Raw genomic sequence first — 27,863 nt, 5'->3', positions numbered from 1 at the left:
TGGTGTGCAGTGCTCTATAGCGTCGTTTTGAGGGTAGGAGTTGAAACAGTTTATGTCCAGGATGCGAGGGATTTGTAAATATTTTCACGGCCCTCTTCTTGATTCGTGCAGTGTACAGGTCCTCAATGGAAGGCAGGTTGGTAGCTTTGGGAGAGAATGAAAAATCAGTTTATTCACGTTGCCGGTCAAGGTCGGGCCTCCCCGGAAGCAGCCTCTGACCTTGCCTTTCTCTTTTAACCAGCAGATGTCTACACTTCGCAGCGGTCGTAAAAAGCAACCCACCAGCCCAGACGGGAGGGCCTCGCCCATCAACGAGGACATCCGATCCAGCGGCCGTAACTCGCCCAGTGCGGCCAGCACATCCAGTAACGACAGCAAGGCGGATTCGGTCAAGAAATCCACCAAAGTACGTTGCGATGAGGGTTTTGGCATTCCTTCGTGGGTAGGGAAGACGAACGCGGCTGACGAGAGCTGGCCATTCCCTGCCCCTCTGAACCCTCCCGCAGAGTTCCTCATCTTGCCAGCTTCCAGTTAATCACCCAGCTGGGATTATGAGTCTTCTTGTCTCATCCTTTGAGTGTCAGGATTCCAAGGCATGACCCCATTTCAAACAGAACTCCGAGGCAGATTCTCAAAGAACAGCGTTTTTTTTATTTTAGTTTTTTTTAATTAGCTGGTGGAAAGCCAACTCTGAGATTTCCCGAGCTTTCCACTTCATTAAAACCGAAAGTTTCACTTTCCCCCTACAAAACAATAAATCACATTGTCCAATTCGGGCACTGGCTGGATGTCTGGCAACTCCTTCCTCCATCTCTAGCCAGCGGGCAGTTAGGGTGACCTTGACCTTGGAGTGAACTAGTTTGTTTTAGTTACAACCCCCCCCCCCCACTTCACCTCCAAGCAGGGGTGGGCTGCCGGGGGCTCGCAGGGGCTCGGGAGGACCTCTAGCTAAGATTCTGTGCAGTTCAGAGAACCCCCAAATCCCACTTCTGGCTGGCCCCGCCCACCCCACCACGCCCCTCCCAGGAGTCCCCACGGGGCCCGTTTTGGGTGCAGGGCGCACATGGAGGCTCAGGGTGAAAAACGTGCCTACTGGAAGTTGGGGAAGGAAATGGACCGTTTCGGGCCTCCAGAGGCTCTAGGAAAACCTCTGGAGCCCGGGGAGGGCAAAGACACCCCCTCCCCACTGTGGTGCAGGAGGCCGACTAGGCCACACCCTCCATGGCCACGCCCACCCAGCAACTGGGCAGAGAACCCCTTGCTAAAATTTTTGAAGTCCACCCCTGGCTCCAAGCTATGTCAAGCCTGACTCCAATAGAAAAACTACAGAAGAGGAAAAGGGGTGGGGGACAAAAATCCCCACAGCCAGGTCAGACATTCTCACCTTCTTCCCCTCCGGGGACCTTCCGCTGGGGAAGCCTGTTGGAAATCCAACCTCTCAACCCATCAGTGGTGGTGCTTCACTTGAAGTCTCCCATCTCCGTCCAGCTCTCCGTTCCTCGTTCCTTCCGCCACTTCGGGAAAACCCCTTGCGTTCTTAAAGCTCGAGTGTGAAGCCTTTAGGAGGCCAGATACCCCGGTACCACTTGCCCTGTGCCTTCTCTTGAAACCACATTGCTTTTTTTTTTTTTTCTTCCACGGCAGAAGATTAAAGAAGAGGCTTCTTCCCCTCTCAAGAGCTCCAAGAGGCAGCGAGAAAAGGCGGCGTCCGACAGTGAGGAGCCCGACCGCATCAATGCCAAGAAAACCAAAACCCAGGTGAGTTCCTTGAAGAAGCAGCCGTTGGCACTAGGCTGGCTGGGTGGGTGGGTGGAAGCCCACCTTGAAACCAGGGTTAGGGGAATCCTTGGGTTTCAGATTCAGCCCACGGTGGTCTTCTGAAGGCCACCAGGTGGGTTGGCATGATCTGATGGAAGCCATGAGATGCTCAGAGATCCCTGTGCCCTGGGGTAGGTCCCCACCGTCTCCATGGCAGCTTTCTGGAGGATCCAATCTTCTGGCATGTCCTCCCCTCCTCCTCTTCCCCCTCCGCAGGAGATCAGCCGGCCGAACTCCCCCTCAGAGGGTGAAGGGGAGAGCTCTGACAGCCGCAGCGTGAACGACGAGGGCAGCAGCGACCCCAAAGACATCGACCAGGACAACCGCAGCACCTCGCCCAGCATCTCCAGCCCGCAGGACAATGAGAGCGACTCGGATTCCTCGGCCCAGCAGCAGCCGTCTCTCCAGGCGCCCAACGGCCCGGCTCAGCCTCCGGGGCCCCTCCCAGCACAGCTGCCCTCCTTGCCGGCCGGCTCCAGCATCCCCTCTTCCACCGTCGTCCCGCATGTGTCTCCTTCAGGAGTGCAGCCCCCCAGCCAGCCTCTGGCGCCGGGCCTCCCTCATTCGCACATCCAGCAGGTCCCTTCATTGCACCCGCCCAGGCTGCCTTCTCCTCCTCACCCACCGCTGCAGCCACTTGCTGGGCCCCCCGGCCAGCCCCAGGGCCTCCCCCAGCCGCACCCTCAGCCGCCCCTCCACGGCCAGATACAGGCCCTCCCACATGGCCTGCAAGCACAGCCCCTCCTGCCCCACCCGGCTCCTGCACAGCCCTTCACCCTCCCACCCCAGGCCTTGCCAGCCTCCTCTTCGCAGTCTCAGGGTCCCCTACCTCCCCCGGCCCACCCTGCCCTGCAGGTCTCCTCCAGCCAAGTGCCCTCGTCCCCCCTGTCTTCCCAGTGCCCCCGGGAGCAGCCCTTGCCGCCTGCCCCCATGGCCATGCCCCACATCAAGCCCCCACCCACCACGCCCATCCCGCCTCTCCCCACGCTACCCTCCCACAAGCATCTCTCAGGCCCTTCGCCGTTCTCCATGAACTCCAACCTGCCCCCGCCACCTGCGCTGAAGCCACTCAGCTCCCTCTCAACCCACCACCCACCCTCTGCGCACCCTCCTCCCCTACAGCTGATGCCCCAGAGCCAGCCCCTGCAGCCCTCCCCTGCCCAGCCACCGGTCCTCACCCAGAGCCACCCAGCTCCTCCCCAGCCTTCTTTCGCCCAGCACCCCTTTGTTCCTGGGGGGCCGCCTCCTGCCACACCTCCCTCCTGCCCGTCGACTTCCACGCCGCCATCTGTGCCAAGTGCTCCGAGCCAGGGGGCTGTGTCCAGCTCGGCGGCTTGCAGCGGAAACGTCCCTGTGGTGACCCCCTGCACCGTCCCCTCCATCCAGATTAAGGAGGAGGTGCCCGACGACGTTGAGGAGCCCGAGAGCCCACCTCCCCCCACCCGGAGCCCCTCACCAGACCCCACCGTGGTGGACACGCCGAGCCATGCCAGTCAGTCAGCTAGGTGAGGGGGTGCAATCTTGTGATTATTGCTTGGAGATGTGGAGTAGGGTACATATAGTATATATAGTAAAAGGTAAAGGTTCCTCTCGCACATACATGCTAGTCATTCCTGACTCTAGGGGGCGGTGCTCATCTCCGTTTCAAAGCCGAGTAGTCAGCACTGTCGGAAGACGTCTCTGTGGTCATGTGCCCGGCATGACTCAATGCCAAAGGCCCACGGAACGCTGTTACCTTCCCACCAAAGATGGTCCCTATTTTTCTACTTGCATTTTTTACCTGCTTTTGAACTGCTAGGTTGGCAGAAGCTGGGATAAGTCACGGGAGCTCACCCCGTTACTTGGCACTAGGGATTCGAACTGCTGAACTGCCAACCTTTCGCTCAGCATCTTAGCCATTGAGCCACCATGTCCCATATATATAATATATGTATATATATGTATATATAGGGTATATATCGTATAGGGTATATAGTAATATATGGTAGTGCTATAGGGCTTTCTAACTGAGCAGGGGGTTGGACTAGAAGATCTCCAAGGTCCCTTCCAATTCTGTTATTCTGTATTCTATATATTCTGTATTCTACGCCCCCCCAAAAAAACCTTGAATTTTTCCCCACATGTGTTGTGGCCTAGGCCGAAGTAATTACCAGACACAACCAGTCCTAAACAAACATATTTTATTAGAACAGCTGAGAATGAAGTAAATTAGTCCAAAACAAAGTCCTTCATAAAAAGTCCTTCGGCCTTATCACAAACCTTTGTCTTCTTTAGCACCCTGCCAAAGGCTTTTCTTGGCAAGAACCCCTCAAAGTTCAGAAGCAAGAGACACCGACTAGAAACAATTGTAGCAATGTTGCTTTCCTACAAAGAGCCCAAGAGCTGTTGCTGCTCTTTTAAGCCTTATGGGAGGAGCCAATCATCTCCTGGCCTTACTCCTGAGTTGTCCTTTTTGCTTTAGCTGCTCTTGCCTTCTGGCAGCTCTTCTCATGCGTGCACTAGGATTAGGCTTCTCCTGTTTCTCTGCCTCTCTGCTGTCCGCCTCTGGAGGCTCCGGAGTCTGTGCATCGCTCCCAGATGGCCCTGGCCCCATCTCTGCCTCCGATGCAGAGCCCTCATCTAGGCCTTCCCCTGACTCCAGGACTGGCCCATCATCCTCCCCAGCCTCCTCACTGTCCGACTCCACTGCCAGCTCGACAGGCTGCTGACGGACCACAACAGCGTGGCCCATCTACTTAGCTGGAAGGGATAGATGGTTTGGGCAGGCTTGGGGGACTTAGATGGGATGTGAACGCAACCCCTTATGGGGTATTCAGGAAACCATGGTTTAAATATGGCTTAGTGCATCATGATATAAAACTTCAGGCACTTAACAGTCAAAGACTGAATAACACGGAGAAAAATCTGTGGAGTAATACAACCCCCAATCGTTTTTCCAGCTGATGTCCTGCTAGAGGTGAGGGAGACAAAAGATCCCATCATCTCTAGCCAGCATGATGGGTAGTTTAGTTCCAAACCTCTAGTAAGTAGTATAGTAATCTTGTGTGTGTGTATCAATGTTTAGAATAAGGAAAGCAGTAAAAGAAAAACATGTAACAATACTGTTGTCAGTTTCAGATAAAGAAACTTGAAGAAACGTTATTTCCGAATTAGGGGAACAAAGCTAATTTCCTGTCTTAGATCCGTGTTTCTGGGTTGTGTACATTCCTGGCTATGGTTTGTTGACCATCTCTTTTTAATGTTCAAGATCCCGCTGCTTTTTTTCTGCGCCGATCGTTTTAGTTTCTCATCCTGCCCTCCCCCGTTCGTCCTGCAGGTTTTACAAGCACCTGGACCGCGGCTACAACTCCTGCGCGAGGACGGATCTGTACTTCATGCCCCTAGCCGGCTCCAAGCTGGCGAAGAAGCGAGAAGAGGCGATCGAGAAAGCCAAGCGGGAAGCGGAGCAGAAAGCGAGAGAAGAGAGGGAACGAGAAAAAGAGAAGGAGAAGGAGAGGGAACGAGAACGGGAGCGGGAGAGAGAGGCCGAGAGGGTGGCGGTAGGTTTTGTCTTTGTCTGCGAAGGTAGGGTGGAGGGGGATGAAATCAGACCCCAAAAGGAAGGGGAGACCCACAACTTCTGAAGATTTCACTCGTTAATTGTCCTCACTGTTAGGAAGTTTCTCCTTAATTCCAGGTTGCTTCTCCCCTTAATTAGTTTCCATCCGTTGCTTCTTGTCCTGCCCTTAGGTGCTTTGGAGAATAGGTTGACACACATCTTCTTCTTTGTGGAAACTGTCGTGTTCATGTCTCTCCTAGTACTGTGCAGCAGCTGCCAAAAACACAGTTCTAGGCTGCATCAACAGAGAGATAGAATCAAGATCACGTGAAGTGTTAATACCACTTTATAAGGCCTTGGTAAGGCCACACTTGGAATAATGCATCCAGTTTTGGTCACCACTATGTAAAAAGGATGTGGAAACTCTAGAAAGAGTGCAGAGAAGAGCAACCAAGATGATTAGGGGACTGGAGGCTAAAACATATGAAGAACGGTTGCAGGAACTCGGTATGCCTAGTTTAATGAAAAGGAGGACTAGGGGAGACATAGAGCAGTGGTCCAATATTTGAGGGGCTGCCCCAAAGAAGAAGGAGAGGGAGTCAAGCTATTCTCCAAAGCACCTGATGGCAGGACAAGAAACAATGGATGAAAACTAATCAAGGAGAGAAGCAACCTGGAACTACGGAGAAATTTCCTGACAGTTAGAACAGTTAATCACTGGAACAACTTGCCTCCAGAAGTTGCGAATGCTCCAACACTGGAAGTTTTTAAGATGTTGGATAACTTTTTGTCTGAAGGTGATGTACGGTTTCCTGCCTAAGCAGAGGGTTGGACTAGAAAACCTCCAAGGTCCCTTCCAACTCTGTTTATTCTATTCTATTCTATTCTATTCTATTCTATTCTATTCTATTCTATTCTAGTCCTTTTTTTGTCTAGACTAGGCATACCTATTTCCTGCAACAGTTCTCCATATCTTTTCTCCACGCCTTTAATCATCTTAGTTGCTCATAGTCAATACCTCCCATGGAAGAATTGGGAGAGTAGGAAACATCTGGACTGGGGTTTTTTTTGGAATTTGCCCTGAGCCTCTCTCTCTTTCCTCCCACAGAAAGCATCCAGTTCCTCCCACGACGGTCGTCTCGGAGAATCTCAGCTGAGCGGTCCGGCGCATATGAGGCCGTCCTTTGAACCGCCTCCCACCACCATTGCAGCCGTGCCCCCTTACATCGGTCCGGACACCCCGGCCCTACGGACGCTGAGCGAGTACGCGCGTCCCCACGTCATGTCCCCCACCAACCGGAACCACCCTTTCTTCGTTCCTCTCAATCCCGCCGACCCGCTCTTGGCTTACCACATGCCAGGCCTCTACAACGTGGACCCCACCCTCCGGGAGCGGGAGCTACGGGAACGGGAGCTGCGGGAACGGGAGATCAGGGAGCGGGAACTGCGGGAAAGGATGAAGCCAGGTTTCGAGGTGAAGCCTCCCGAACTGGACACCCTCCACCCGGCCACCAACCCCATGGAGCACTTTGCCCGTCACGGGGCTCTCACCATCCCCCCGACCGCAGGCCCTCACCCCTTCGCTTCTTTCCACCCTGGGCTTAACCCTCTGGAGAGGGAGAGACTCGCTTTAGCCGGCCCTCAGTTACGGCCCGAAATGAGCTACCCAGACAGACTGGCTGCCGAGAGGATCCACGCCGAGCGCATGGCATCCCTCACCAACGATCCCTTGGCCAGGCTCCAGATGTTCAACGTGACGCCCCATCACCATCAACATTCCCACATCCATTCACATCTGCATCTCCACCAACAGGACCCACTACATCAAGGTGAGGCCCCGGGGATCTCCCATCGTCCCTTGGCTGAGTCCAAAGACTGTCCCAGGGCAAGGAGGTGTCCTCCGATGGGCAGAGAACTGGCACATCGGGATGAGTTGCGTTGCCATGTCTCTCCCAGCCTGAGGCTGGTTGCAAATTACTCCTCGACTTTCAAAGTTACAACGGCATTGAAAAAAACACGGCTGACGGCCGTTTTTTCCACACTCGCAACCGTTGTAGCATCCCCACGGCCACGTGATCAGAATTCAGACGCTTGGTGACCGGCTCATATTTCTGACGGTCGCAGCCTTCCGGGATCACATGATCCTCTTTTTGCGATCCCCTTCAGACAAGCGCAATCAATGGGGAAGCCAGATTCACTTAACAATTGGGCCACTAACTTCGCAACTGCAGTGATTCACTTAGCAACTGTGGCAAGATAAGGTCGCAAAATGAGCAACCGTGTGGGTTTTTTGGGGGCTCGATTGTCATCGTAAATCGAGTATCGCTTGCATTTTACCCTTTCGGATTTTGCTTCTCGCGAACCTTTCCGGGGTTCATTCTCGTAGCTGCAGCATCGTCCTTCCTATCTAAATCCAGCTTTAACGACTAAATTCCCCCCCCCCACCCGGCCCAGCATATAAACCCCAAAATGTCTCAGGCCTGTAGGCCAAACCACGAGGTCTGTTCCCTGGTTTTTGCCAAGGATGCTCCCCAGATATCTCTCTGGACTCCTTTGCCATTGAGCTCAACGGAGAGCCTTCATTTTACACACTCTGGATCAGGGGTGAAATCTCCCGGATCGGACAGGATCGCGCAATCCAGTAGCGATGGCGGCTGCTGGTTCGGAGAACCGGTAGCAAAAATCCCTGGTCCCGCCCCCCCACTGCCTCTGCTGAGCCGCACCATTTGCAGAGGTTTTTGGTTTTTTTTACTTTTAAAAGCCGGTTTTGCTTCAGCCGAAACAGGCCTTTAAAAGTAAAAAATAGCAGAACCTTACTTGTACTCTTACTTGTAGAAAACATGTTTTCTACAAGTAAGAGTAGAGATTCTAAGGCACTTACCTGATTACTGATGAACGCATGGCTTTTTTTCCAGCCCGAAAGCAGTTTTAGTTTCAGCCCAGACAAAATCAATCGCTCAGCTAATCTATTTCCTCGGTGATCAACTGGCTGGCTTTGCTGGCTGAGGAACTCTGGGATTTGAAGTCCACAATAAAATAAAATAAAATATTTGTGCAGCTTTCTGAGATTTGGTGTGTTTCTGTAGTGTTTCACTCTAACTACACAAACACACAAAATCTCAGAAAGCTGTATGTGGCATATTGTGTGTGTGTGTGTTAGTTGTGTGTGTGTAAAGTGTGAAAGTTGGTTTTTGAGCTTTTTGTGGCTGTGTGAAGTGCAGCTGCTTTTATATTGTGTGTGTGTCAATTGTGCTGTGTTTTGTGTGTGTAAAGTGTGAAAGTTGGTTTTCGGTACCTCTTATTCTTTTTTTTATACTTTGTTTATTATTTTTATTATTTATTGTTATTGGCCACGCCTACTAAGCCATCTGATCACCAAGCCACACCCACCAATTAAGCCACGCCCACAGAACCGGTAGGGAAAATTTTTAGATTTCACCCCTGCTCTGGATGTTAGCATTAGGAACAAAGTACAGAAATCCCCTTTCACAAATCCCCTACAGCAGACATAGGAACCTTGGCGTCTGAGCAGGAAGGGACATGATCCTCACAAGTATCCAAATATGAGATCCAGTGATGGTATTCAGCCGGTTCGGACCGGTTCGGGCGCACCGGTTGTGAGCGTCCTGCGGGTGGGGGCCCGCCCCTCCGCCCCGGTGCTATGCCGTCCTATTTAGCCACGTTTTCTAAGCATGCAAGCTGCGCGCGCTCACAATTTCGGTGCGTGGCAACCCGGTAGTAAAATTAAGTGAAACCAACCTCTGATGAGATCCGATGCTCCTAATTTTTCCAGTGGGGAATGGGGTCCTCCTTCTCCCCCACCCCCACCCCCACACGTCCTTCGGTCTGTCAGTTTTGGACATTAAGTTTTGCTTTTGATACCTGTGTCACGGTTCCAAGTAATAGATCCATTTCAAGCAAGGCAATTCGATTCCTCAGAGAAATAGCTCGGTTGCAAATATCGCATCACCGGCACTTATCTGGTGAAAAACCAACTCCGAAAAGTCCTACCGTTTTTCACCTAATTAAAAGTAAATGTTTTTCTCTCAACCCCAAACCATCAGTTACACTGTCCAATCCTGGCACTGTCTGATGCTCCGGTGACATCCATCCCAGGGGTGGGTTTCACAAATTGTTGTTGCCACCGGTTTGCCCCGTGCACATGCGCCCTGACTTCTGCATGCTTGCGGCGTGCATGGGCCTTCCGTGCAGGCGGTTTGCTCACGCGCTCATGTTCCACGCAGGCGCCCAAAAACATGGCTAAATAGGATGGTATTACAGGCGGGCGAGTCCACTCGCAGTTACAACTACCGGTTTGCCTGAACCGGCTGAATACCATCTCTGATCACTCCTCCTTCCTCCCGCCAGGTGTGAGAAGGTCCTTGGTTTCCAAGAGAAAATATTTTATTTGGACTACACAACCCCAGCTATCTCCAATCTCCCCCCCCCACTTCCCTAACCCTCGGCTCCGGTGTGGCAGCCCTGAAGCGCCAAGATGGCTTCGGCCAGGCCATCTTCAGGGTTGATAGCCTCAATACGTGGTTTACCGTTCTGCGTTGGCAGCTTCTGAACAAATCTCTTTGCGCCAGGAGAGAAGCGGTGGTTGAACCTGCAGGCCAATAAGAGTAGAGTAGAGAATAGAATAGAATAGAATAGAATAGAATAGAATAGAATAGAATAGAATAGAATAGAATAGAATAGAATAGAATAGAATAGAATAGAATTCTTTATTGGCCAAGTGTGATTGGACACACAAGGAATTTGTCTTTGGTGCATAAGCTCTCAGTAAAGAAAAATAAAATACATTCATCAAGAATAAAAAGATACAACACTTACTGATAGTCAAGGTTACTAATAAACTATCAAAGGAAACTTTATACTAGGAAACAAAAGCAATATAAATTGAATGATAGAAGCAACATGGTTATAGTAATAAGTGGGAAGAGATAGATACTAGGAAGAATAATAGTAATAATACAGTCTTAGTAAATAGTTTGACAGTGTTGAGGGAATTATTTGTTTAGCAGAGTGATGGTGTGCGGGAAGAAACTGTTCTTGTGTCTAGTTGTTCTGGTGTGTAGTGTGTTCTATAGCGTCGTTTTGAGGGTAGGAGTTGAAACAGTTTATGTCCAGGATGTGAGGGATCTGCAAATATTTTCAGGGCCCTCTTCTTGACTCGTGCAGTATACAGGTCCTCAACGGAAGGCAGGTTGGTAGCCATGTTTTTTTCTGCAGTTCTAATTATCCGTTGACGATTGAGGGAGGCGGGCGGAGGTTGGATTAAGGCAGAACCTACTCAGATCTTAAAGACCTGATCCCCCAGGTGTGTGCTACCTCTGGGGGGAATTGTGGAAAGTTTAAAACTGGGATTCCTCAGCAGCTGTACCCGGGGGGTAGGGGGCTGGGGGGTGACTCTGAAGGTGGCATTGTTTTGACGCACAGATGGTTGAATTTTGGGGATCCTTTTAAGGTAGCAGCTTCTTTTTGCTAGACATTCTTTTAACTTTCTGGAGAAAATACCTGCCTAAAGGTGATCACCCACTAGTACTAGCTGGTACTCGCACTGGTACTACTAGCACTGAGGATGTTACTTAGTTTGAGTAATGAAAGCATCAAGGAGCCCTCATTTTAACCCTGAGCTACAAATACTCTCCTTCCTTTCTTCCTTCCTTCCTTCCTTCCTTCCTTCCTTCCTTCCTTCCTTCCTTCCTTCCTTCCTTCCTTCCTTCCTTCCTTCCTTCCTTCCTTCCTTCCTTGTCTTTGGTATGAGCACTGATGATGTTACTTAGTGCAGTTGGTGCCTGCAGCTCTATAACATACCAATGGATATACTCGAGAGAGGGGGGAAAAAGCCATTTTTATTCTTTTATTCTAGGGCCAGTCCATCTAGCTCTTGCAAGGGGTCCTGAGTCGTGCGTTAAGTTTGCTAAAGCTTTGAGAAGTGGAGTGGAATTGTTGATGAAGAAGGAAAGGAAGGAGAAATAAAAGCAAACGATACGAGGAATTTTTCCCTACCTGTCAAAATTAGCTTCCCCTTTTTCTCAAAGAAAACATTTCCTTGGGAATTTTTCCGCCCCTTTTGCTGCCAACTATTATTCGTTGACCAACTGCGGCCATCGGGGCGAAACTCACTGAACTGTCTTGCTTAGCCACGGAAATTTCAAGCTCAGTTGTGGTTGTACATTAAGGACTATCTGTAAATAAAGGACGATTTTGATCTCGGATGGAAATTAAGTGTCTCTAAAACGGGTGGTAATTCTTCCCTTCCCCCCTCTTTCTCCTGCCCCCTCCCCTTTTGCAGGTTCAGCCGGACCCGTTCACCCCCTCGTGGACCCTCTAGCCGCTGGACCACACTTGGCACGCTTCCCTTACCCTCCCGGTACCATCCCCAACCCGCTGCTAGGACAGCCGTCTCACGAGCATGAAATGCTGCGGCATCCAGTCTTTGGTGAGTGTGGGGGACGGGGATGCAACCTGCCGGGTTCACACAACATGCCCACTTGCCCCTATCAGGCCAGCGGAGCTGGTGGCAGACAGAGAGGAGGTTGGGAAGGAATACGGGCCAGTCCTGGAGTCTGGGGAAGGCTCTGATGAGGGCTCTGCGTCTGAGGCAGAGAGGGGGCCAGGGCCGTCTGACAGTTGTCAGCTGCCTTCGGAGTCAGACGTCAGTGGGGCAGAAGTACAGTGTGCGCATGGGCAGAGCTGCCAGGAGAAGGGAACAGCTGAAGAACAAGGGTCGACTCAGGAGTAAAGCCACAGGTGGGCAGTGAATGGCCCCTCCCACAGGGAATAAAGAGGAGCGAAAGGGGAGTGGAGTTTGCAGGAGACAATTAGTTCGCTTAATTTGTTCGTGACTCTGGGAGACTTCTTGCCAAGTTTTGAAGCCAGAGAAGGTCTGTGACTGTAAATTCTCCCTTCAAAGACTCTGCCTTGTCCCTCTTTCTCCCAGGTACCCCCTACCCACGTGACCTCCCTGGCGCCATCCCTCCTCCCATGTCAGCGGCCCATCAGTTACAAGCTATGCACGCCCAGTCGGCAGAGCTTCAGCGACTCGCCATGGAGCAGCAGTGGCTTCACGGGCACCCCCACATCCACGGGGGGCATCTTCCCAGCCAAGAAGACTATTACAGGTAAAGGGACGTGCTGGACACCCCACCCCACCCCGGCACCCCACCCACTGGCCGCTTCCAAAAGCTGCATCTCCTCTCCCCCCCCTCACTTGCTTTTCACTTCCTGCTCTTTTTTTTTCTCTTTTTTTTCCAGCCGTCTGAAGAAAGAGGGTGACAAGCAGTTGTAATACCTTATTTATTTGTGACGCTGACTACTCAAGTTCCTAGTCCTCAGTGGGAGCAGTGGGATGTGTTTTAATCTCTCGAGAACTGCTGGAAAGAACGTTCTTCTCTCTTTTTCACACGGTGGAAAAACACGCAGCAGCCCCAGCCCATAAGTTCCCGCCCGAAAGCAAAGCCGGACGTGTGAAACCGATGCATACGTTCTATAATAGTATTCATTTGTAGGAAAGATTTCTCAAAAGACCAGTTCAGGAGTCTCTTTGCATGACTAAACCTGTTAAAAGGCCTTTTTTCTCTCTTTTTTTTTTTTCCCTTGTCTTTTGGGAATGGGAGGAAGAAGAGGAATAACAAAACAGAACCGGGAGAGAAATTCATCCAAACAATTTCCTCAAGGCAACCTTGAAGGGACTATTGGTTTGGTATGTTTTGGCCGTTGGTTTTATTTTTATTTTATTTTCATTTTCATTTTTTGAGTAGGTGCTAGTTTTTCAGGTTCACAACCTCTTAATGCAAGCCACCGTGCATAAAAAAAAAAAAAGTATATTCCATTTATATATATATACTTAAAATAAAATAAAAAAAATACCCGAGAATCGCAAGTAGTGGCTTTACAAACCTCCGAAAAAATCCAAGTGCTATAATAGAATTTTAAAAAAAAGAAAAAAAAATCTACTTTTATTTTAATACATTGTAGGCAAACTTCATAATTTTAAAAGAGAGCTTTGCAGCATGGCTTTTTAAGTCTGTAAATAACTTTTTTGGGGGAGGGGTTAGGGGTTTTAAAAAGATGGATTATAATTTCATGAATTCCTGATTTATTAATATTATTTTTTGCCTCTTCTCCGGCCTCGACTCCTTCCCCTCTCTCATCATAAAACCATCTACTTCTCAAAACCTGGCGTTTGGCGAGAATATAGGCTTGATTTTTTAAACAAATAAGAGGAATATATATATATATAAGCGGCCCTTCGATTCATGAAAGAGGAGCACCATAAAGTCAATAATTTCAGAACGGCTGGTCGGAGCGCAAGCGTTAAAAGGAGTTGCAGGGATAATATAAAAAAAAACAACCACAGTTTTGATTATTATTATTTTTTGCACACACGTTACGTGTGCAACGTTCTTTATTTAATTACTTAATGTTCCATAAACTTTCTCCTCCCTTTTCCTTCAGTAGCCGGTTGTGTTACAAAAACAGTTGTTTGAGCAGGAAGTCACATCTCTCTTCCAGACTTGTGAGTACATTTCTCATCCCTGGAAGTGCCTCTTTACATACACACTCCTTTTCCTGATTTTATGGCTTGCTTTTTTTTTGTAGGAACATTGAAAGTATTTTTTTTTTTTACTGTTAAGCACCTACCGTTCTTAGTTCAGGCCCCTGGATCATTTCAGCCACTCCATCAATTTAAATCTCAATCGTTCGAGAGAAGCTCAAAAGCGGTAAGCTTTCAAACCGGTTATGCAAAAATGCAGGTTTTTCTGGGCTGGCTGTAAATAAAATTTTTCAGGCGCCCCGTGGGCACGCACGGTTGTTCGGGCAGGTTTCTCTCCTCCCCCTCCAGCCTCAGTCTACCCCCTCTGGGTTGTGTCGGGAAGAGGAATAAAATCTGGAATTTTTTGGCAACACTCAGGAATGTGCCCTGTTCGGTTAAGACCGGCTGCCTTTTTTGCGAGAACATTTAACGCCGGCGTTCAACTAAGTTAACCTGGCAGTTGCTGGAAGCGCACTGTGAACCTTCGCCCTTCCCATGGTTACGTCAAGCTTTTAAATTGGGAGGCCGATACGAAACGTGCGCTGCGTCACCCGTGTTTCCCTTTTCATTGCTTCGATCGGAAGCCTTTGCTGCCCCGTGTCTCTCCCCTCCCTCTTTATGTTTTTTTTTGGGGGGGAAGCCAAGATTTCTGGTGCAAAGGCCATTTTAAAAATAAAACCACCTGTGTTTTCTCAGGATACCCTCTCCCGTCCTTCAAAATCTCCCCCCACGATGCCAGTTTGCAGCCTGCCCATCATCCCTTCCATCCCAAAACGTTTTAAAAAAAAGAAAGAAAGAAATCCCCAAGGGATGGGTCATCCTTGCCTTATTGCAAAGATACAGACAGTTGAATCCGCCCTTTGGGGGAAGAGAATGGGATTGAGAAGCAGGAAAAGCAATTTTTTTAAATTTTATTTATTTTTTTGCAAGTCAGATGCACACACAAAAAAAACCCCCAATCCTGTATTTTTCCCACCGACTAGCAAGAAAAGCTAAAAAGAAGTGAAGGAATCTTGAAAAGTTCATCTACTTTTCTGGAATGGAAAACACTAAAAAAGAAAAAAAAAGCGGAATAGCCCCCAGTAATTCCGAACATCCTCCTTCCGTCTTCTGTTCGTTCGTGCAAGAGAAAAGTGAAATCTAATTTCAACAGGTCTTCGAGGGGATCTGCCTAAGCGTAAGATCTCCTTTTGGGAAATGTGGACAACAAGTACCATTCCTGTTGAACTCCCACCCACCCCTCCATTTTCCCCCACCACCCCTAATTTTCCAGTTAATATTTTGAATCATTCCAGGGTGGAGAAAACTCGCAATGTTAGTTCTTCCCAATCGCTTTGCAATTGCCTTCCAATGTGGCAATCACCCATATTTTTTTTCCTTTGTAGTTTAACATTTTGCAGAACCTTCTCCGTTTTTTTTGTACAACACATTTCTCTCTCTCTCTCTCTCTCTCTCTCTCTCTTTCTCTCTCTCTCTTTCTGGTTGCCCGCTCTCCTAATTTGGGGTGGGTCATTATTTTCTTTCGTTCGTTTTATTTCACCAACAACATGTCTCTCGTTCAGTGTTGTCCTTACTCAGACTCTCCCTTCTGACAGCTACGTTTATATATATCTTGAGGCTTAGTGTATATATGAGTAGTTTGCCATGGGGTAACACAGTGTAAAGCAGGATATAGAGAAGAAGAAGAAAAAAACAAAAAACACCAGGAGTTGTGAATTCTGTGTTCTCTCCATTTGAGTATTTTGTAATTTTTTTGAAATATTTGTGGACATAAATAAAAACCGAGCTACACTACCTTTCCCGTTTTGCCTTTTCTTGGTGCTTACGTGGGTGTGGGGGTGTTAAAAACCTGGAGGTCACACGAGAAGGAGGCTGTTTGCACTTCCGATGCACCCATTTTGTGCCCCTGCACACCAACAAGGTAAGAGGGTTTTTTTTAAGCAGGGATGATGATGATGATGATGATGGGTGGTTTTCACTGGCAGATATTCTGAAAATAATAACCTCAGATATTCTGAAAACAATAACCTCAGATATTCTGAAAATAATAACAAGAGCATGAAAATAATAATCTCCCGGATGCTTTAGAGTCCTGTTTGGAGAGAAATGGGGGAATTTAGACGTGTTTAGAAATGGGGAGTTGGAAGTCACCTTTCCCTTCCCCCACCCCCCTTCTTTTCTTCACTTACCCCTTCCCCTCCCTTATTTTTCCTACAATTTGCTTTTGTATTTAATATTATAAAGTAATAAAATCTGTAAACAATGAAGAAATGGGGATTTGGGGGGGGGGAAGGTATTTTAGGCTGCCCCTTAGTTGAAATGTCAAATGCCTGCGGATGTATAAAATGAGGTGTGTGTGTGTGTGGGCAAGGTCTACCTTCAAGCAGCTTGCAATCTGCAATGTTTTTATTTTAATGAAATTTATTTGGATACCGTATTTAAAAACGCCCATTTTCCTGGGAGCGCAGGATGAAGAGGCTTTTAAGGGCCAGTGCAGGCTCTCCCCTTCCCAAATGCCAGCTTAAAATAATTGTGTTTTTTTTTAATGATATTTTTTTTAATTTATCAGACCCAAGCACCCTAATTTTGCACACCTGTTTGTGTGTGTATACACACACACACACACACCTTGCTTGAAACTGCCTGTACCCTCAGATGCTACCTTAATTTTATCTGTTCGTTTTTTTTGTTTCCTAGATTTATTGACCACCCGTCTTAACCACAGGATAACTCTGAATCCTTGTCAGGTCCTGGTTTCAGATTTGAATCCTTAAGTCCGCACCTGTAGGTTGCCTCTATAAGAACTACAATCGGTTGACAAAAATAGGGTTTCCTGCCCAGGCAAGGGGGTCGGACTAGAAGACCTCCAAAGTGCCTTCCAGCTCTTGGTAAATCTATTCTAAAATGATGCTGTCTTAAAACATCTGGCTGACTGGACAGTTGACCCCATATGAGTTGTCCAGATCAGGGGTCTCTAACCTTGGTCCCTTTAAGACTTTGCTGGCTGAGGGATCCTGGGACTTGAAGTCCACAAGTCTTAAAGGCCACAAGACTTGTGGACTTCAACTCCCAGAGTTCCTCAATTAACTTTGCTGGCTGAAGGATTCTGGGAGTTGAAGTCCACAAGTCTTAAAAGGGGCCAAGATTGGAGACCCCTGGTCCAGACCTCTAGCCTGGCTTTGGCCTTCCTGAGAGCTTTGGACTATACCCCCCATAATCCCCAGGAACCCAAAGACCATTCCATCCCAAGCCTATTGACTCCGCCCCCTTCTTCATGGCCCACCCCCTCCCCTCAGGTGCCAGGCAAAGCCCGGTGGCCACAGGTGGGGCTTGTTCCCTTGACGAAGGGCAGGCACCAAACGCCTCAGGCCCCGTTTTTGGCCCCTGCTGAGCCAGGTCGGCCATCAAGTGTCCCTCAGGGTACGTGAGGGGAGATTCTGGGCCCTCATTGTTGCCTTCTCCCTCCCAAGGGGGCTTTGGGGGGGTTGCCCTTTTCCTCACACCCCTGCAAGGCGGGCCCGGCGTGGCCCCGCAGAAGAGGGTTGGGCGCCACGAGAGAGGTGGCCTCAGCCCTAGGAGTAGCAAAGACAATGAGGACTAGCAACACCCAGGTCATTAACTTGTTAACAGTCACCATTGTGGGTTAAAAGAAGAGAGACTGAGAGGATGAAAGGACTGTTAAGTCTTCCTGTGTGCGATTTATTTATTATTTATTTATTTTGGGCCTTTTGCAAATAATTCAAGGCGGCAAACCTATCCAAACACGCCTTCTGGTTGCCCGCTCTCCTATTTTGGGGTGGGTCATTATTTTCGTTCGTTCGTTTTATTTCACCAACAACATGTCTCTCGTTCAGTGTTGTCCTTACTCAGACTCTCCCTTCTGACAGCTACGTTTATATATATCTTGAGGCTTAGTGTATATATGAGTAGTTTGCCATGGGGTAACACAGTGTAAAGCAGGATATAGAGAAGAAGAAGAAAAAAACAAAAAACACCAGGAGTTGTGAATTCTGTGTTCTCTCCATTTGAGTATTTTGTAATTTTTTTGAAATATTTGTGGACATAAATAAAAACCGAGCTACACTACCTTTCCCGTTTTGCCTTTTCTTGGTGCTTACGTGGGTGTGGGGGTGTTAAAAACCTGGAGGTCACACGAGAAGGAGGCTGTTTGCACTTCCGATGCACCCATTTTGTGCCCCTGCACACCAACAAGGTAAGAGGGTTTTTTTTAAGCAGGGATGATGATGATGATGATGATGATGGGTGGTTTTCACTGGCAGATATTCTGAAAACAATAACCTCAGATATTCTGAAAATAATAACAAGAGCATGAAAATAATAATCTCCCGGATGCTTTAGAGTCCTGTTTGGAGAGAAATGGGGGAATTTAGACGTGTTTAGAAATGGGGAGTTGGAAGTCACCTTTCCCTTCCCCCACCCCCCTTCTTTTCTTCACTTACCCCTTCCCCTCCCTTATTTTTCCTACAATTTGCTTTTGTATTTAATATTATAAAGTAATAAAATCTGTAAATTAGTTGAAATGTCAAATGCCTGCGGATGTATAAAATGAGGAATGAAATTTATTTGGATACCGTATTTAAAAACGCCCATTTTCCTGGGAGCGCAGGATGAAGAGGCTTTTAAGGGCCAGTGCAGGCTCTCCCCTTCCCAAATGCAAATAAATATAATTTATTATTTATATTATTTATTTATAAAATATATTTGTATATTTGTAAATATACAAATAGAATGAGACTATTGCCTTATACACTGTAAGCCGCCCTGAGTCTTCGGAGAAGGGCGGGGTATAAATGTAAACAAAAAAAAAAAAAAAAAAATGCCAGCTTAAAATAATTGTGTTTTTTTTTAATGATATTTTTTTTAATTTATCAGACCCAAGCACCCTAATTTTGCACACCTATTTGTGTGTGTATACACACACACACACACACCTTGCTTGAAACTGCCTGTACCCTCAGATGCTACCTTAATTTTATCTGTTCGTTTTGTTTGTTTCCTAGATTTATTGACCACCCGTCTTAACCACAGGATAACTCTGAATCCTTGTCAGGTCCTGGTTTCAGATTTGAATCCTTAAGTCCGCACCTGTAGGTTGCCTCTATAAGAACTACAATCGGTTGACAAAAATAGGGTTTCCTGCCCAGGCAAGGGGGTCGGACTAGAAGACCTCCAAAGTGCCTTCCAGCTCTTGGTAAATCTATTCTAAAATGATGCTGTCTTAAAACATCTGGCTGACTGGACGGTTGACCCCATTGTCCAGATCAGGGGTCTCCAACCTTGGTCCCTTTAAGACTTTGCTGGCTGAGGGATTCTGGGAGTTGAAGTCCACAAGTCTTAAAGGCCACAAGACTTGTGGACTTCAACTCCCAGAGTTCCTCAATTAACTTTGCTGGCTGAAGGATTCTGGGAGTTGAAGTCCACAAGTCTTAAAAGGGGCCAAGATTGGAGACCCCTGGTCCAGACCTCTAGCCTGGCTTTGGCCTTCCTGAGAGCTTTGGACTATACCCCCCCATAATCCCCAGCCCCCCAGGAACCCAAAGGTCATTCCCTCCCAAGCCTATTGACTCCGCCCCCTTCTTCATGGTCCGCCCTCAGGTGCCAGGCAAAGCCCGGTGGCCACAGGTGGGGCTCGTTCCCTTGATGAAGGGCAGGCACCAAACGCCTCAGGCCCCGTTTTTGCCCTGAAGGGCCCCCTCTTTGGCCCCTGCTAAACCAGGTCAGCCTTCAAATGCCCCTCGGGGTACGTGAGGGGAGATTCTGGGCCCTCATTGGTGCCTTCTCCCTCCCAAGGGGGCTTTGGGTGGGGGAGGTGCCGTTTTCCTCACACCCCTGCAAGGCGGGCCCGGCGTGGCCCCGCAGAAGAAGGTTGGGCACCACAAGAGAGGTGGCCTCAGCCCTAGAAGTAGCAAGGACAATGAGGACTAGCAACACCCAGGTCATTAACTTGGTTTAGAGCTTGTTAACAGTCGCCATTGTGAGTTAAAAGAAGAGAGACTGAGGGGATGAAAGGACTGTTAAGTCTTCCTGTGTGCGATTTATTTATTAATTATTTATTTTGGGCCTTTTGCAAATAATTCAAGGCGGCAAACCTATCCAAACACGCCTTCCTCGTATTTTCCCCACAACAACAAACCTATGAGGTGGGCTAGCCCAGGGGTCTCCAACCTTGGTCCCTTTAAGACTTGTGGACTTCAACTCCCAGAATCCCTCAGCCAGCAAAGGTTGGAGACCCCTGCTTTGCTGGCTGAGGAATTCTGGGAGTTGAAGTCCACAAGTCTTAAAGTGGACAAGGTTTGGAGACCCCCGGCTAGACTGAGTGGTGGGGACTGGCCCAAAGTCAGCTTTCATGGCCAAGGCTGGATTCGAACTCGCAGTCTCCTGCTTTTGCACCTGGCGCCTTTAACTAACTACTAGACCACATTGGCTCTCTGGCCGGTGCTTATTAATGCTTGTTTTTATTATTTCGCTATTTATTATGGTTGTTTATTATGCCTCGGAGTCGACCCCCTTAAGAGGCCTCCTTGCAGTTCTGTATTTATCAGGCCCAGCAAAGCTGTCGCTCAAGGCCAATCTTCTCCCTTCAGCCATCTGCAGCCGGCCCTCTCCGGCCCTCTCCGGCATCAAGCATCTGGGGGACTGCCACCCCCGATTGTGTCTTTGTGAGTGTCTTTGTGAGTGCACACACACACACACATCCTCCCTCCCTTTCAGATACAGGGTGGGTAGGAATTGGGGGAGAGGGAGGGGATGTTGGGAGGGAGGAAGGGGATTGATAGAGAATGGAGAAAGATGGATGAGAGAGAGAGAGATGAGAAAGGTGGGTGATAGATAGATAGATAGATAGATAAATAGATAGATAGATAGATAGATAGATAGATAGATAGATAAGAGAAAATGAGAGAGATGGGAAAGATGGATGATAGAGATATAAGATTAGATAGAGATGAGAGAAAGAAAGATGAGAAAGATGGATGATAGATTAGAGATATAAGATAAATAGATAAGAGAAGGATGAGAAAGATGGATGATGTATATATATATATATATATATAAAGAGAGAGAGAGAGATGATAGATTAGAAATGGATGGATGGATGGATTGGAGTGAGATAGATAGATAGATAGATAGATAGATAGATAGATAGATAGATAGATAGATAGATAGATAGATAGATAGATAAGAAATGGATAGAGATGGATGATAGATTGGAGATGATTAGAGATAGATAGAGTGATTAGTAGAGTTTCTGAAGTCCAGGCCTCACCTTGAAATATTCACACACTGAAAAAACGCAGCGTGCAACACAAGGATAGTGCAGCAAACTGCCTTCTCTAGCACACACCCAAGGCAAGGTTGTATAGAGTGCGAATCCTTCCCATGACTGTTGTGACACCTGTTTTCCACCACCACGCAGCCTTCTTCAGGATGTCTTTGTTGAATTGTAGGGCTGGCAGTTTATTCAGATTATACAACTTGGGCTTCCTAAATGTGTAGGATGTCTAGATTTCATTGCAATTTCTCTCTCTCTCCCTCTCTCTCCCTCCCTCCCTCCCCCCCCCCTCTCTCTCTCTTCTTTTGTGTATATTCCAGGCTGCCTAATGCTTTTCCCCCATGGCTGAGAATCGTCTGAATTGAAATGCTGGTTCCTTTCCTCTTCCATCTGGCACTTGTCTTCCCCCCTGCCTCCCACCGGAAGAAAATAGAAGGTAATCAATTTTTATTCATCTCAAGCCAAGGGTTTGCCTTAATTCTGATTTGTTCACAGACGGCTAAGGATCCACACAACATATTAGTGTATGTCATGGCTTTACTTCCAGGCTCTCCTTAAATGCAAATAGGTGTCTTAGCAGAGTGTTTTTAAATTCAAATAGGACACTGGTGAAATCCAAATTCTTTTACCTACCGGTTCTGTGAGTGTGGCTTGGTGGGCATGGCAGGGGAAGGATACTGCAAAATCCCCATTCCCTCCCCACTTCTGGTAGAAGGATATTGCAAAATCCCTATTCCCACCCCACTCTGGGGCCAGCCAGGGACGGTATTTGCCAGTTCTCCAAACGACTCAAAATTTCCGCTACCGGTTCTCCAGAACCTGCTTGATTTCACCCCTGAAATAGGAGTCTTGTAACTGTTTTTTCAAACTCGTCCACTTTAAGATATGCGGACTTCAACTCCCAGAATTCCACAGCTGCGGAATTCTGGGAGTTACAAGTCCACATATCTTAAAGTGGACGAGTTTGAAAAAACATTCCTTGAGCTGTTTTTTTTACATTAGAACACCAGATGGCGCACTTGCTCCATTATTTTTTTTAATGTGTGTACCAGTATGTTTGCTGGTTGATTTTTTTATTTTTTTTATTTTTTTGCAATCCTTCAAAATTTGCTCCTGCAAACGAGCATCAAACTCTCCTGAAGCCATTCATGAGTCACCTGGGGCTTTTAAAGAGTCTGCCTCTTTTGCTCCCAGATAAATATGGGGTGAGGAATTCTCAAGTTTTCCAGCCTGTGCTGAATTCTCAAGTTTTCCAGCCTGCACCAGCACCAGCATTCGCACAACACACCTAGCTAGTTGAAAGACAAGCTTTATCCAGGCCAATCTGAGTTCATTTCAACTTCAGGTAAGTGTGTTTGGCGGTTTTTGTATATTGCAAGAACCCCAGATTTGTGGTGAGAGTTAGAGGATAAACTTAACTGCAATTCCACAAATCCAGAAGGGTTTTATTTCAACCGTCTTGACTAGTCGTTCCCGACATCTGTGCTAGTCGTTCCCGACTCCAGGGGGCGGTGCTCATCTCTGTTTCAAAGCCAAAGAGCCAGTGCTGTCCGAAGACATCTCTGTGGTCAGGTGGCCGGCATGACTCAACGCCAAAGGCGCACGGAACGCTGTTCCCTTCTCACCAAAGGTGGTCCCTATTTTTCTACTTGCATTTTTTTTACATGCTTTCGAACTGCTAGGTTGGCAGAAGCTGGGACAAGTCACAGGAGCTCACCCCGTTACGCGGCAGTAGGGATTCGAACTGCTAAACTGCCAAACTTTCAATCGACAAGCTCAGCGTCTTAGACACTGAGCCACCGCGTCCCATTTCTTTAGACTAGCCGTACCCAAATCCTGTAAGCATCCTTCATATGTTTTAGTCTCCAGGCCTTTAATCACCTTAGTTGCCCTTCTTCGCACTTTTTCCCGGTCTTTTTTGTAATGTGGTGATCAAAAACTGGATTGCAATATTCCAAGTGTGGCCGGAATACTATCACATTAGGAAATAACTAGAAATAATATATTTTGCCCTCTGAAGAGTATAATTCTTCATCCTGGTATCTAAAGCTGTTTTAATAGATGGGCGCTTTGCAGTAATTATTAAGGCAGTGATTCCCAAACTGTGAGCCGCGGCTCCCCAGGGAGCCGCGCTATCGTCATGGGGGCGCCGCGGAATATCTGCGCCCGCTGGGTCCGGCGCTGATGCGCCATTTCTGGGGCGTCTGGTGCGCATGCGCAGTTGCAGGTCGGATTTCGGCGTCTGGTGCGCATGCGCAGTTGCAGGTCGGATTTCCGGGGGAGCCGCGGGCGAAAAAGATTGGGAACCTCTGTATTAAGGGATTTGCCGGCTCCCAATTACCAAATCTGCTGCATAAAAGAGTGTCTTGTTTCATTTTGGACAGCAGGGGGCAGTCCAGCCACACAAAACTAGCAATTTCTAGGCAAGACCAGTTATTTGCAATTTTCTCAGTGTTTATTTTCCTTTTTTTTTTCTCCTTTTGGAAGTACAGCTATATTGGCAGCAAAGCCAAGTCTCCCTTCACAGGCTCATTCAGAACAGCTTTCCGGGCCGTGTCAATTTTCCACAGGTGGCATTCAGAGTCTGGGGCAACAGACTTGACTGTCCCTAGTTTTTTAATGCCATGCAAGATAGGGGTGTATCAGGGGGTCTGGTATATATATTCTGTGCAAAGCGATGCTCTTTTTCTAGCTGTCTAGATTTCCCTGAATCACCCATTGCTGTAAAATAAAGCCTTTCAATATAAGAATTTATTTTTTCCTGAAACTTCCATAACAGTTCTTCATATACCTTTTGGCAGAATAGAGTTTTTAAATCAGGAACAGGCACAAAACTGATGATAGCTCTAGATAATTCATTGGGTTTCAGATGCATGGGATGGCGGAATTAGAATTGTAGAATCTTGGCAAAAGTCCCTTGAGGCCACCCAGCCTGACCCGTTGCTCCGGGCTGGAATCCAAATTAAAGCATCTGAGACAAATGGTTGTTAAATGTTTGCTTATTCTACATCCTGTACTCTAGAGCCAAAAAGGACACTTCTAACACCCTTCCAGGTATCTAACGGCTTTACAGCATGCTAAAAATGTAATTTTAACCTTGGTTATATGTTTGGGTAACTGCGTTGCAAGAATTTCAGACCCTTTGATAAGCCAGGTTCAGTATAGTATGCTTAGCCCCAAGTCAGAAAATGGGTTAATTCCAGGTTAAGTGTATTGTCTGAACAGATAAGGCCAAGCGTGCAGAATTTCCCCCTCCAACAGAATAACAGAGTTGGAGGGGACCTTAGAGGTCTTCTAGTCCAACCCCCTGCTGAAGCATACCATTTCCAGACAAATAGCTGTCCAGTCTCTTTTTAAAAGCCGCCAGGCATGGAGCACTCAACAACTTCTGAAGGCAAACTGTTCCAGTGGTTTATTGTAACTTCGTTAGCCTGTCTCTTGTCTTTTTGAAATTGCATCGGGCTTTCTTTCAATCCGATCCACTCTCGGGTGGATCCATGAGGACTAGAAACTTGATCAAACTTCTCGCCTCCAATCCAGGAGCTTGTCCTGTGTATTTGCATAATAGGTGTGGGTCCTTCTTTGCACCGGGCACCCTCCTTTAATCACCTGACCCATCCAGCTGCAAAACCGCAGCTGGATCCCATTAACTTCTGACGTGGAGTCCCCAATTTGAAGCGGCTTTTTTTTTTTTCCCTCCTTTTTTTCTTTCTTTTTTCTTTTTTTTTCAGATCAGATCTGAGGCTGCGAATCCAGCTGTGTTTGCTTGACTGTTTCCAGGCACAGCTGGCAAGCAGCGAGCAAGGAAACAGCCAAGCTGAGCGAGACGGGGGGAAATTCCGAGCAGGAATTCTGGCTTGTCTGCAAAATCCTTTTCTCGCTCCAGCCCTCCAATCCATCTTAGCTGTCAGCGGGAACTGGGCTTCGCCGTGGCAAGTCTGTAAACGCCAGGGTGCTTCTGGCCGCTGCGTTTCCCCCCCTCCTCTTTGCCAAGGCAGGCCGGGCCAGCAAACTGTAGTCCATTTGTGACGCAAAAACCCTGGAAATAGCCCGGCCACGCATAACCTAGCCAGCCCGTTTTTCTCACCAAGTTTGATTCCTCCGAGCGAGGTTTTGAGCCAGATTATTCTGCGCCTCCATTAACATTCAGGGGACCAAGAGAAGTCCAGTCCCCACTTTGAGAAAATAGATATTTGCAACCAAGCACCGTTTTTGTTTAGACCACTTTATTATTCCTTTTAGTAGTTCTTGCAAAATCACCCAGGGATTTATTTTACTTCACTGAGTCCTTTTATTTTTTTTTACTGTTTTTGCTTTCTGGTTTCACGAACTGCTTGGAGGTGGTAGCGAGGGTTTTGAGAAGTTTTGAAAAGTTCCGATTTTCAAAATGTTTTTTTTTAATTTGCATTTATATCCCGCCCTTCTCCGAAGACTCAGGGCGGCTTACACTATGTCAAGCAATAGTCTTCATCCATTTGTATATTATATACAAAGTCAACTTATTGCCCCCAACAATCTGGGTCCTCATTTTACATACCTTATAAAGGATGGAAGGCTGAGTCAACCTTGGGCCTGGTGGGACTTGAACCTGCAGTAATTGCAAGCAGCTGCTGTTAATAACAGACTGTCTTAACAGTCTGAGCCACAGAGGTCTTTTGAAAGGGAAAGATTACGGCCTATCGAATCGAGGTTTTGGGGGGAAAAAATCAGAAGTCATTGGGCTTATTATCTAAGGCATAATTGGGGGTTGGTAAGGGCTATTCCTTCCTTCCTTCCTTCCCTCTGTCCATCCTTCCCTCCCTCCCTCTCTCCTTCCCAGTGGTTAGAATGCAGTATTGCAGGCTAACTCTGCCCACTGCCAGGAGTTCAATCTTGACCGACCGGCTCAAGGCTGACTCAGCCTTCCATCCTTCCGAGGTGGGTAAAACGAGGATCCAGATTGTTGGGGGCAATAGGCTGGCTCTGTAAACCGCTTAGAGAGGGCTGTAAAGCGATATATAAGTCTAAATTCTATTGCTATTTCAATCACAAACCGTGGTTTACAATTTGCAGGAGCTGGTTTAGGTTATATGCTAAGAGAAAGCCTCCCCAAAAAACCAGATTATCATATTATTGTTTACTTCTGCGGCACAATTCTGTTGTTTAAGAAAAGGGTCTTAGCTCTAGAAACAGCAGCTGAGTTTCTTTAATTGACCAAAAACCCAACAGCAAACTCTGTAAAACAGACATAGCGTGTTTTGAAGGGTTTAGCATTCTGTATTCATGGGATTAGAGGTATTTTTTAGGTTCTTTGCTGAGGTCTTAATGCTGCCTGCCAAATCCTGCTGCAGTGGTCTCTCTGGATGTGGTTTTCTGCTAACCCAACACCAGAAGCTGCTTGCTGGAGGGGATAAATCGTGGGGCCTTTGATTCTGTCTTGGGCTTGGCGGTTTTCTTGCGGATGTTTCAATGCCCAACTAAGGATCATCATAGCGCTAAAAGCAGTGGTGGGATTCAGCCAGTTCGCACCACTTCGGGAGAACCGGTTGTTAACTTTCTGAGCAGTTTGGCAAACTGGTTGTTGGAAGAAATCATTAGGGCAGAGAACCAGTTGTTAAATTACTTGAGTCCCACTACTGGCTAAAAGGGAAGGGGGTTGTGAGGAGGAGGAGGAGGTCTTGGAGCTCTCTGAGTTTGGTGGTTTTCTTGCAGAGATTTCATTACCCAACTAGGTAACATCATCGGTGCTAGTACCAGAAGGGAGGGAAGGAAGGAAGGAGAGAGAGAGAGAAAGAAGGAAGGAAGGAATGAAGGAAGGAAGGAAGGAAGGAAGGAAGGAAGGAAGGAAGGAAGGAAGGAAGGATATTTGTAGCTCAGGGTTGAACTGAAGGGTCCTTGGTCCTCTCTAAAGTTTGGTGGTTTTCTTGCAGGCGTTTCATTACCCAACTAGGTAACATCATCAGTGCTAGAAGGGAGTGGGGTTACCTCTTATCTCTATATACCAATGGCTTGCCTTGAAATATTGCTGACCCCCTCCAGAGTTGGTTGTCCAAGGGCTCACAAGGAGGGGGGGGGAAAGTGGTTTTAACTTCGATCCGTGAGCTTTGTCCTTAGTTGTAAAGCAAAAGTTGTAAGCTGCTCTTTTCAAGGAAAAGAGGACGGTTGTGTTTTATTTGCAAAAGGGCCTCCGTTAAAGGCAGACCTTGCCTTTTGGCTGGAAGCGAGCAGTTCCTTTGGCAGCTCGGTGAAATACGGCGTGGCAAAAACTTGGTGGAGGTTGGGTGGAAACTGAGCCAAATTCTTTAAATGCACCTGGCATCTCAGAAACCCGGAGACCCTTAACCAACCTCAGCCTTACAGCCTTTTTCCGTACATACATTCATTTGGATTCTCCCTCCCCCTCCCCTGCCCCCACCCACTTACTCAGAGTTACTCAGAGCAGCTTACGAGTAAATATTAGCCGTTTACGCATCCGTGTTGGGTTTTCAAAGTGCATTTTGCACCCGCTGTGCGGACGAACCGGTCAAAACCATGGAACCAGGGGCGACAGCTATAATTTTGCCAAGAGAGGGATTAACAGAGGTGGAAGGGACCTTGGAGGACATCTAGTCCAACCCCCCCTGCCCAAGCAGGAGACCCTTCACCATTTCTGACAAGATTGCAGTCCATTCTCTTCTTGAAAACTTCCAGTG

At 47.7% G+C, this 27,863-nt stretch overlaps 1 protein-coding gene across 4 annotated transcripts in view; it reads left to right on the top strand.

Moving 5' to 3' along the window:
• The window catches only part of RERE (arginine-glutamic acid dipeptide repeats), a 282,778-nt gene extending 267,083 nt beyond the window's left edge, over window positions 1-15,695 (top strand). For 3 of the 4 annotated variants that reach the window (XM_058160874.1, XM_058160873.1, XM_058160876.1), the window contains 8 exons: window positions 242-406; window positions 1,645-1,758; window positions 2,035-3,323; window positions 5,135-5,357; window positions 6,465-7,185; window positions 11,658-11,804; window positions 12,306-12,486; window positions 12,620-15,695. In XM_058160874.1, coding sequence (XP_058016857.1) covers window positions 242-406; window positions 1,645-1,758; window positions 2,035-3,323; window positions 5,135-5,357; window positions 6,465-7,185; window positions 11,658-11,804; window positions 12,306-12,486; window positions 12,620-12,653 — 2,874 coding nt within the window. In that variant the 3' untranslated portion in view covers window positions 12,654-15,695. The remainder of the gene's footprint in view (window positions 1-241; window positions 407-1,644; window positions 1,759-2,034; window positions 3,324-5,134; window positions 5,358-6,464; window positions 7,186-11,657; window positions 11,805-12,305; window positions 12,487-12,619) is intronic. The other variant, XM_058160875.1, reaches the window with a different exon arrangement.
• The last annotated feature ends 12,168 nt before the right edge of the window (window positions 15,696-27,863 follow it).

The sequence above is a fragment of the Ahaetulla prasina genome, chromosome 18 (assembly GCF_028640845.1).
Source record: "Ahaetulla prasina isolate Xishuangbanna chromosome 18, ASM2864084v1, whole genome shotgun sequence".
Classification (NCBI taxonomy): domain Eukaryota; kingdom Metazoa; phylum Chordata; class Lepidosauria; order Squamata; family Colubridae; genus Ahaetulla; species Ahaetulla prasina.
This window is presented reverse-complemented; position numbering and strand designations above follow the sequence as displayed.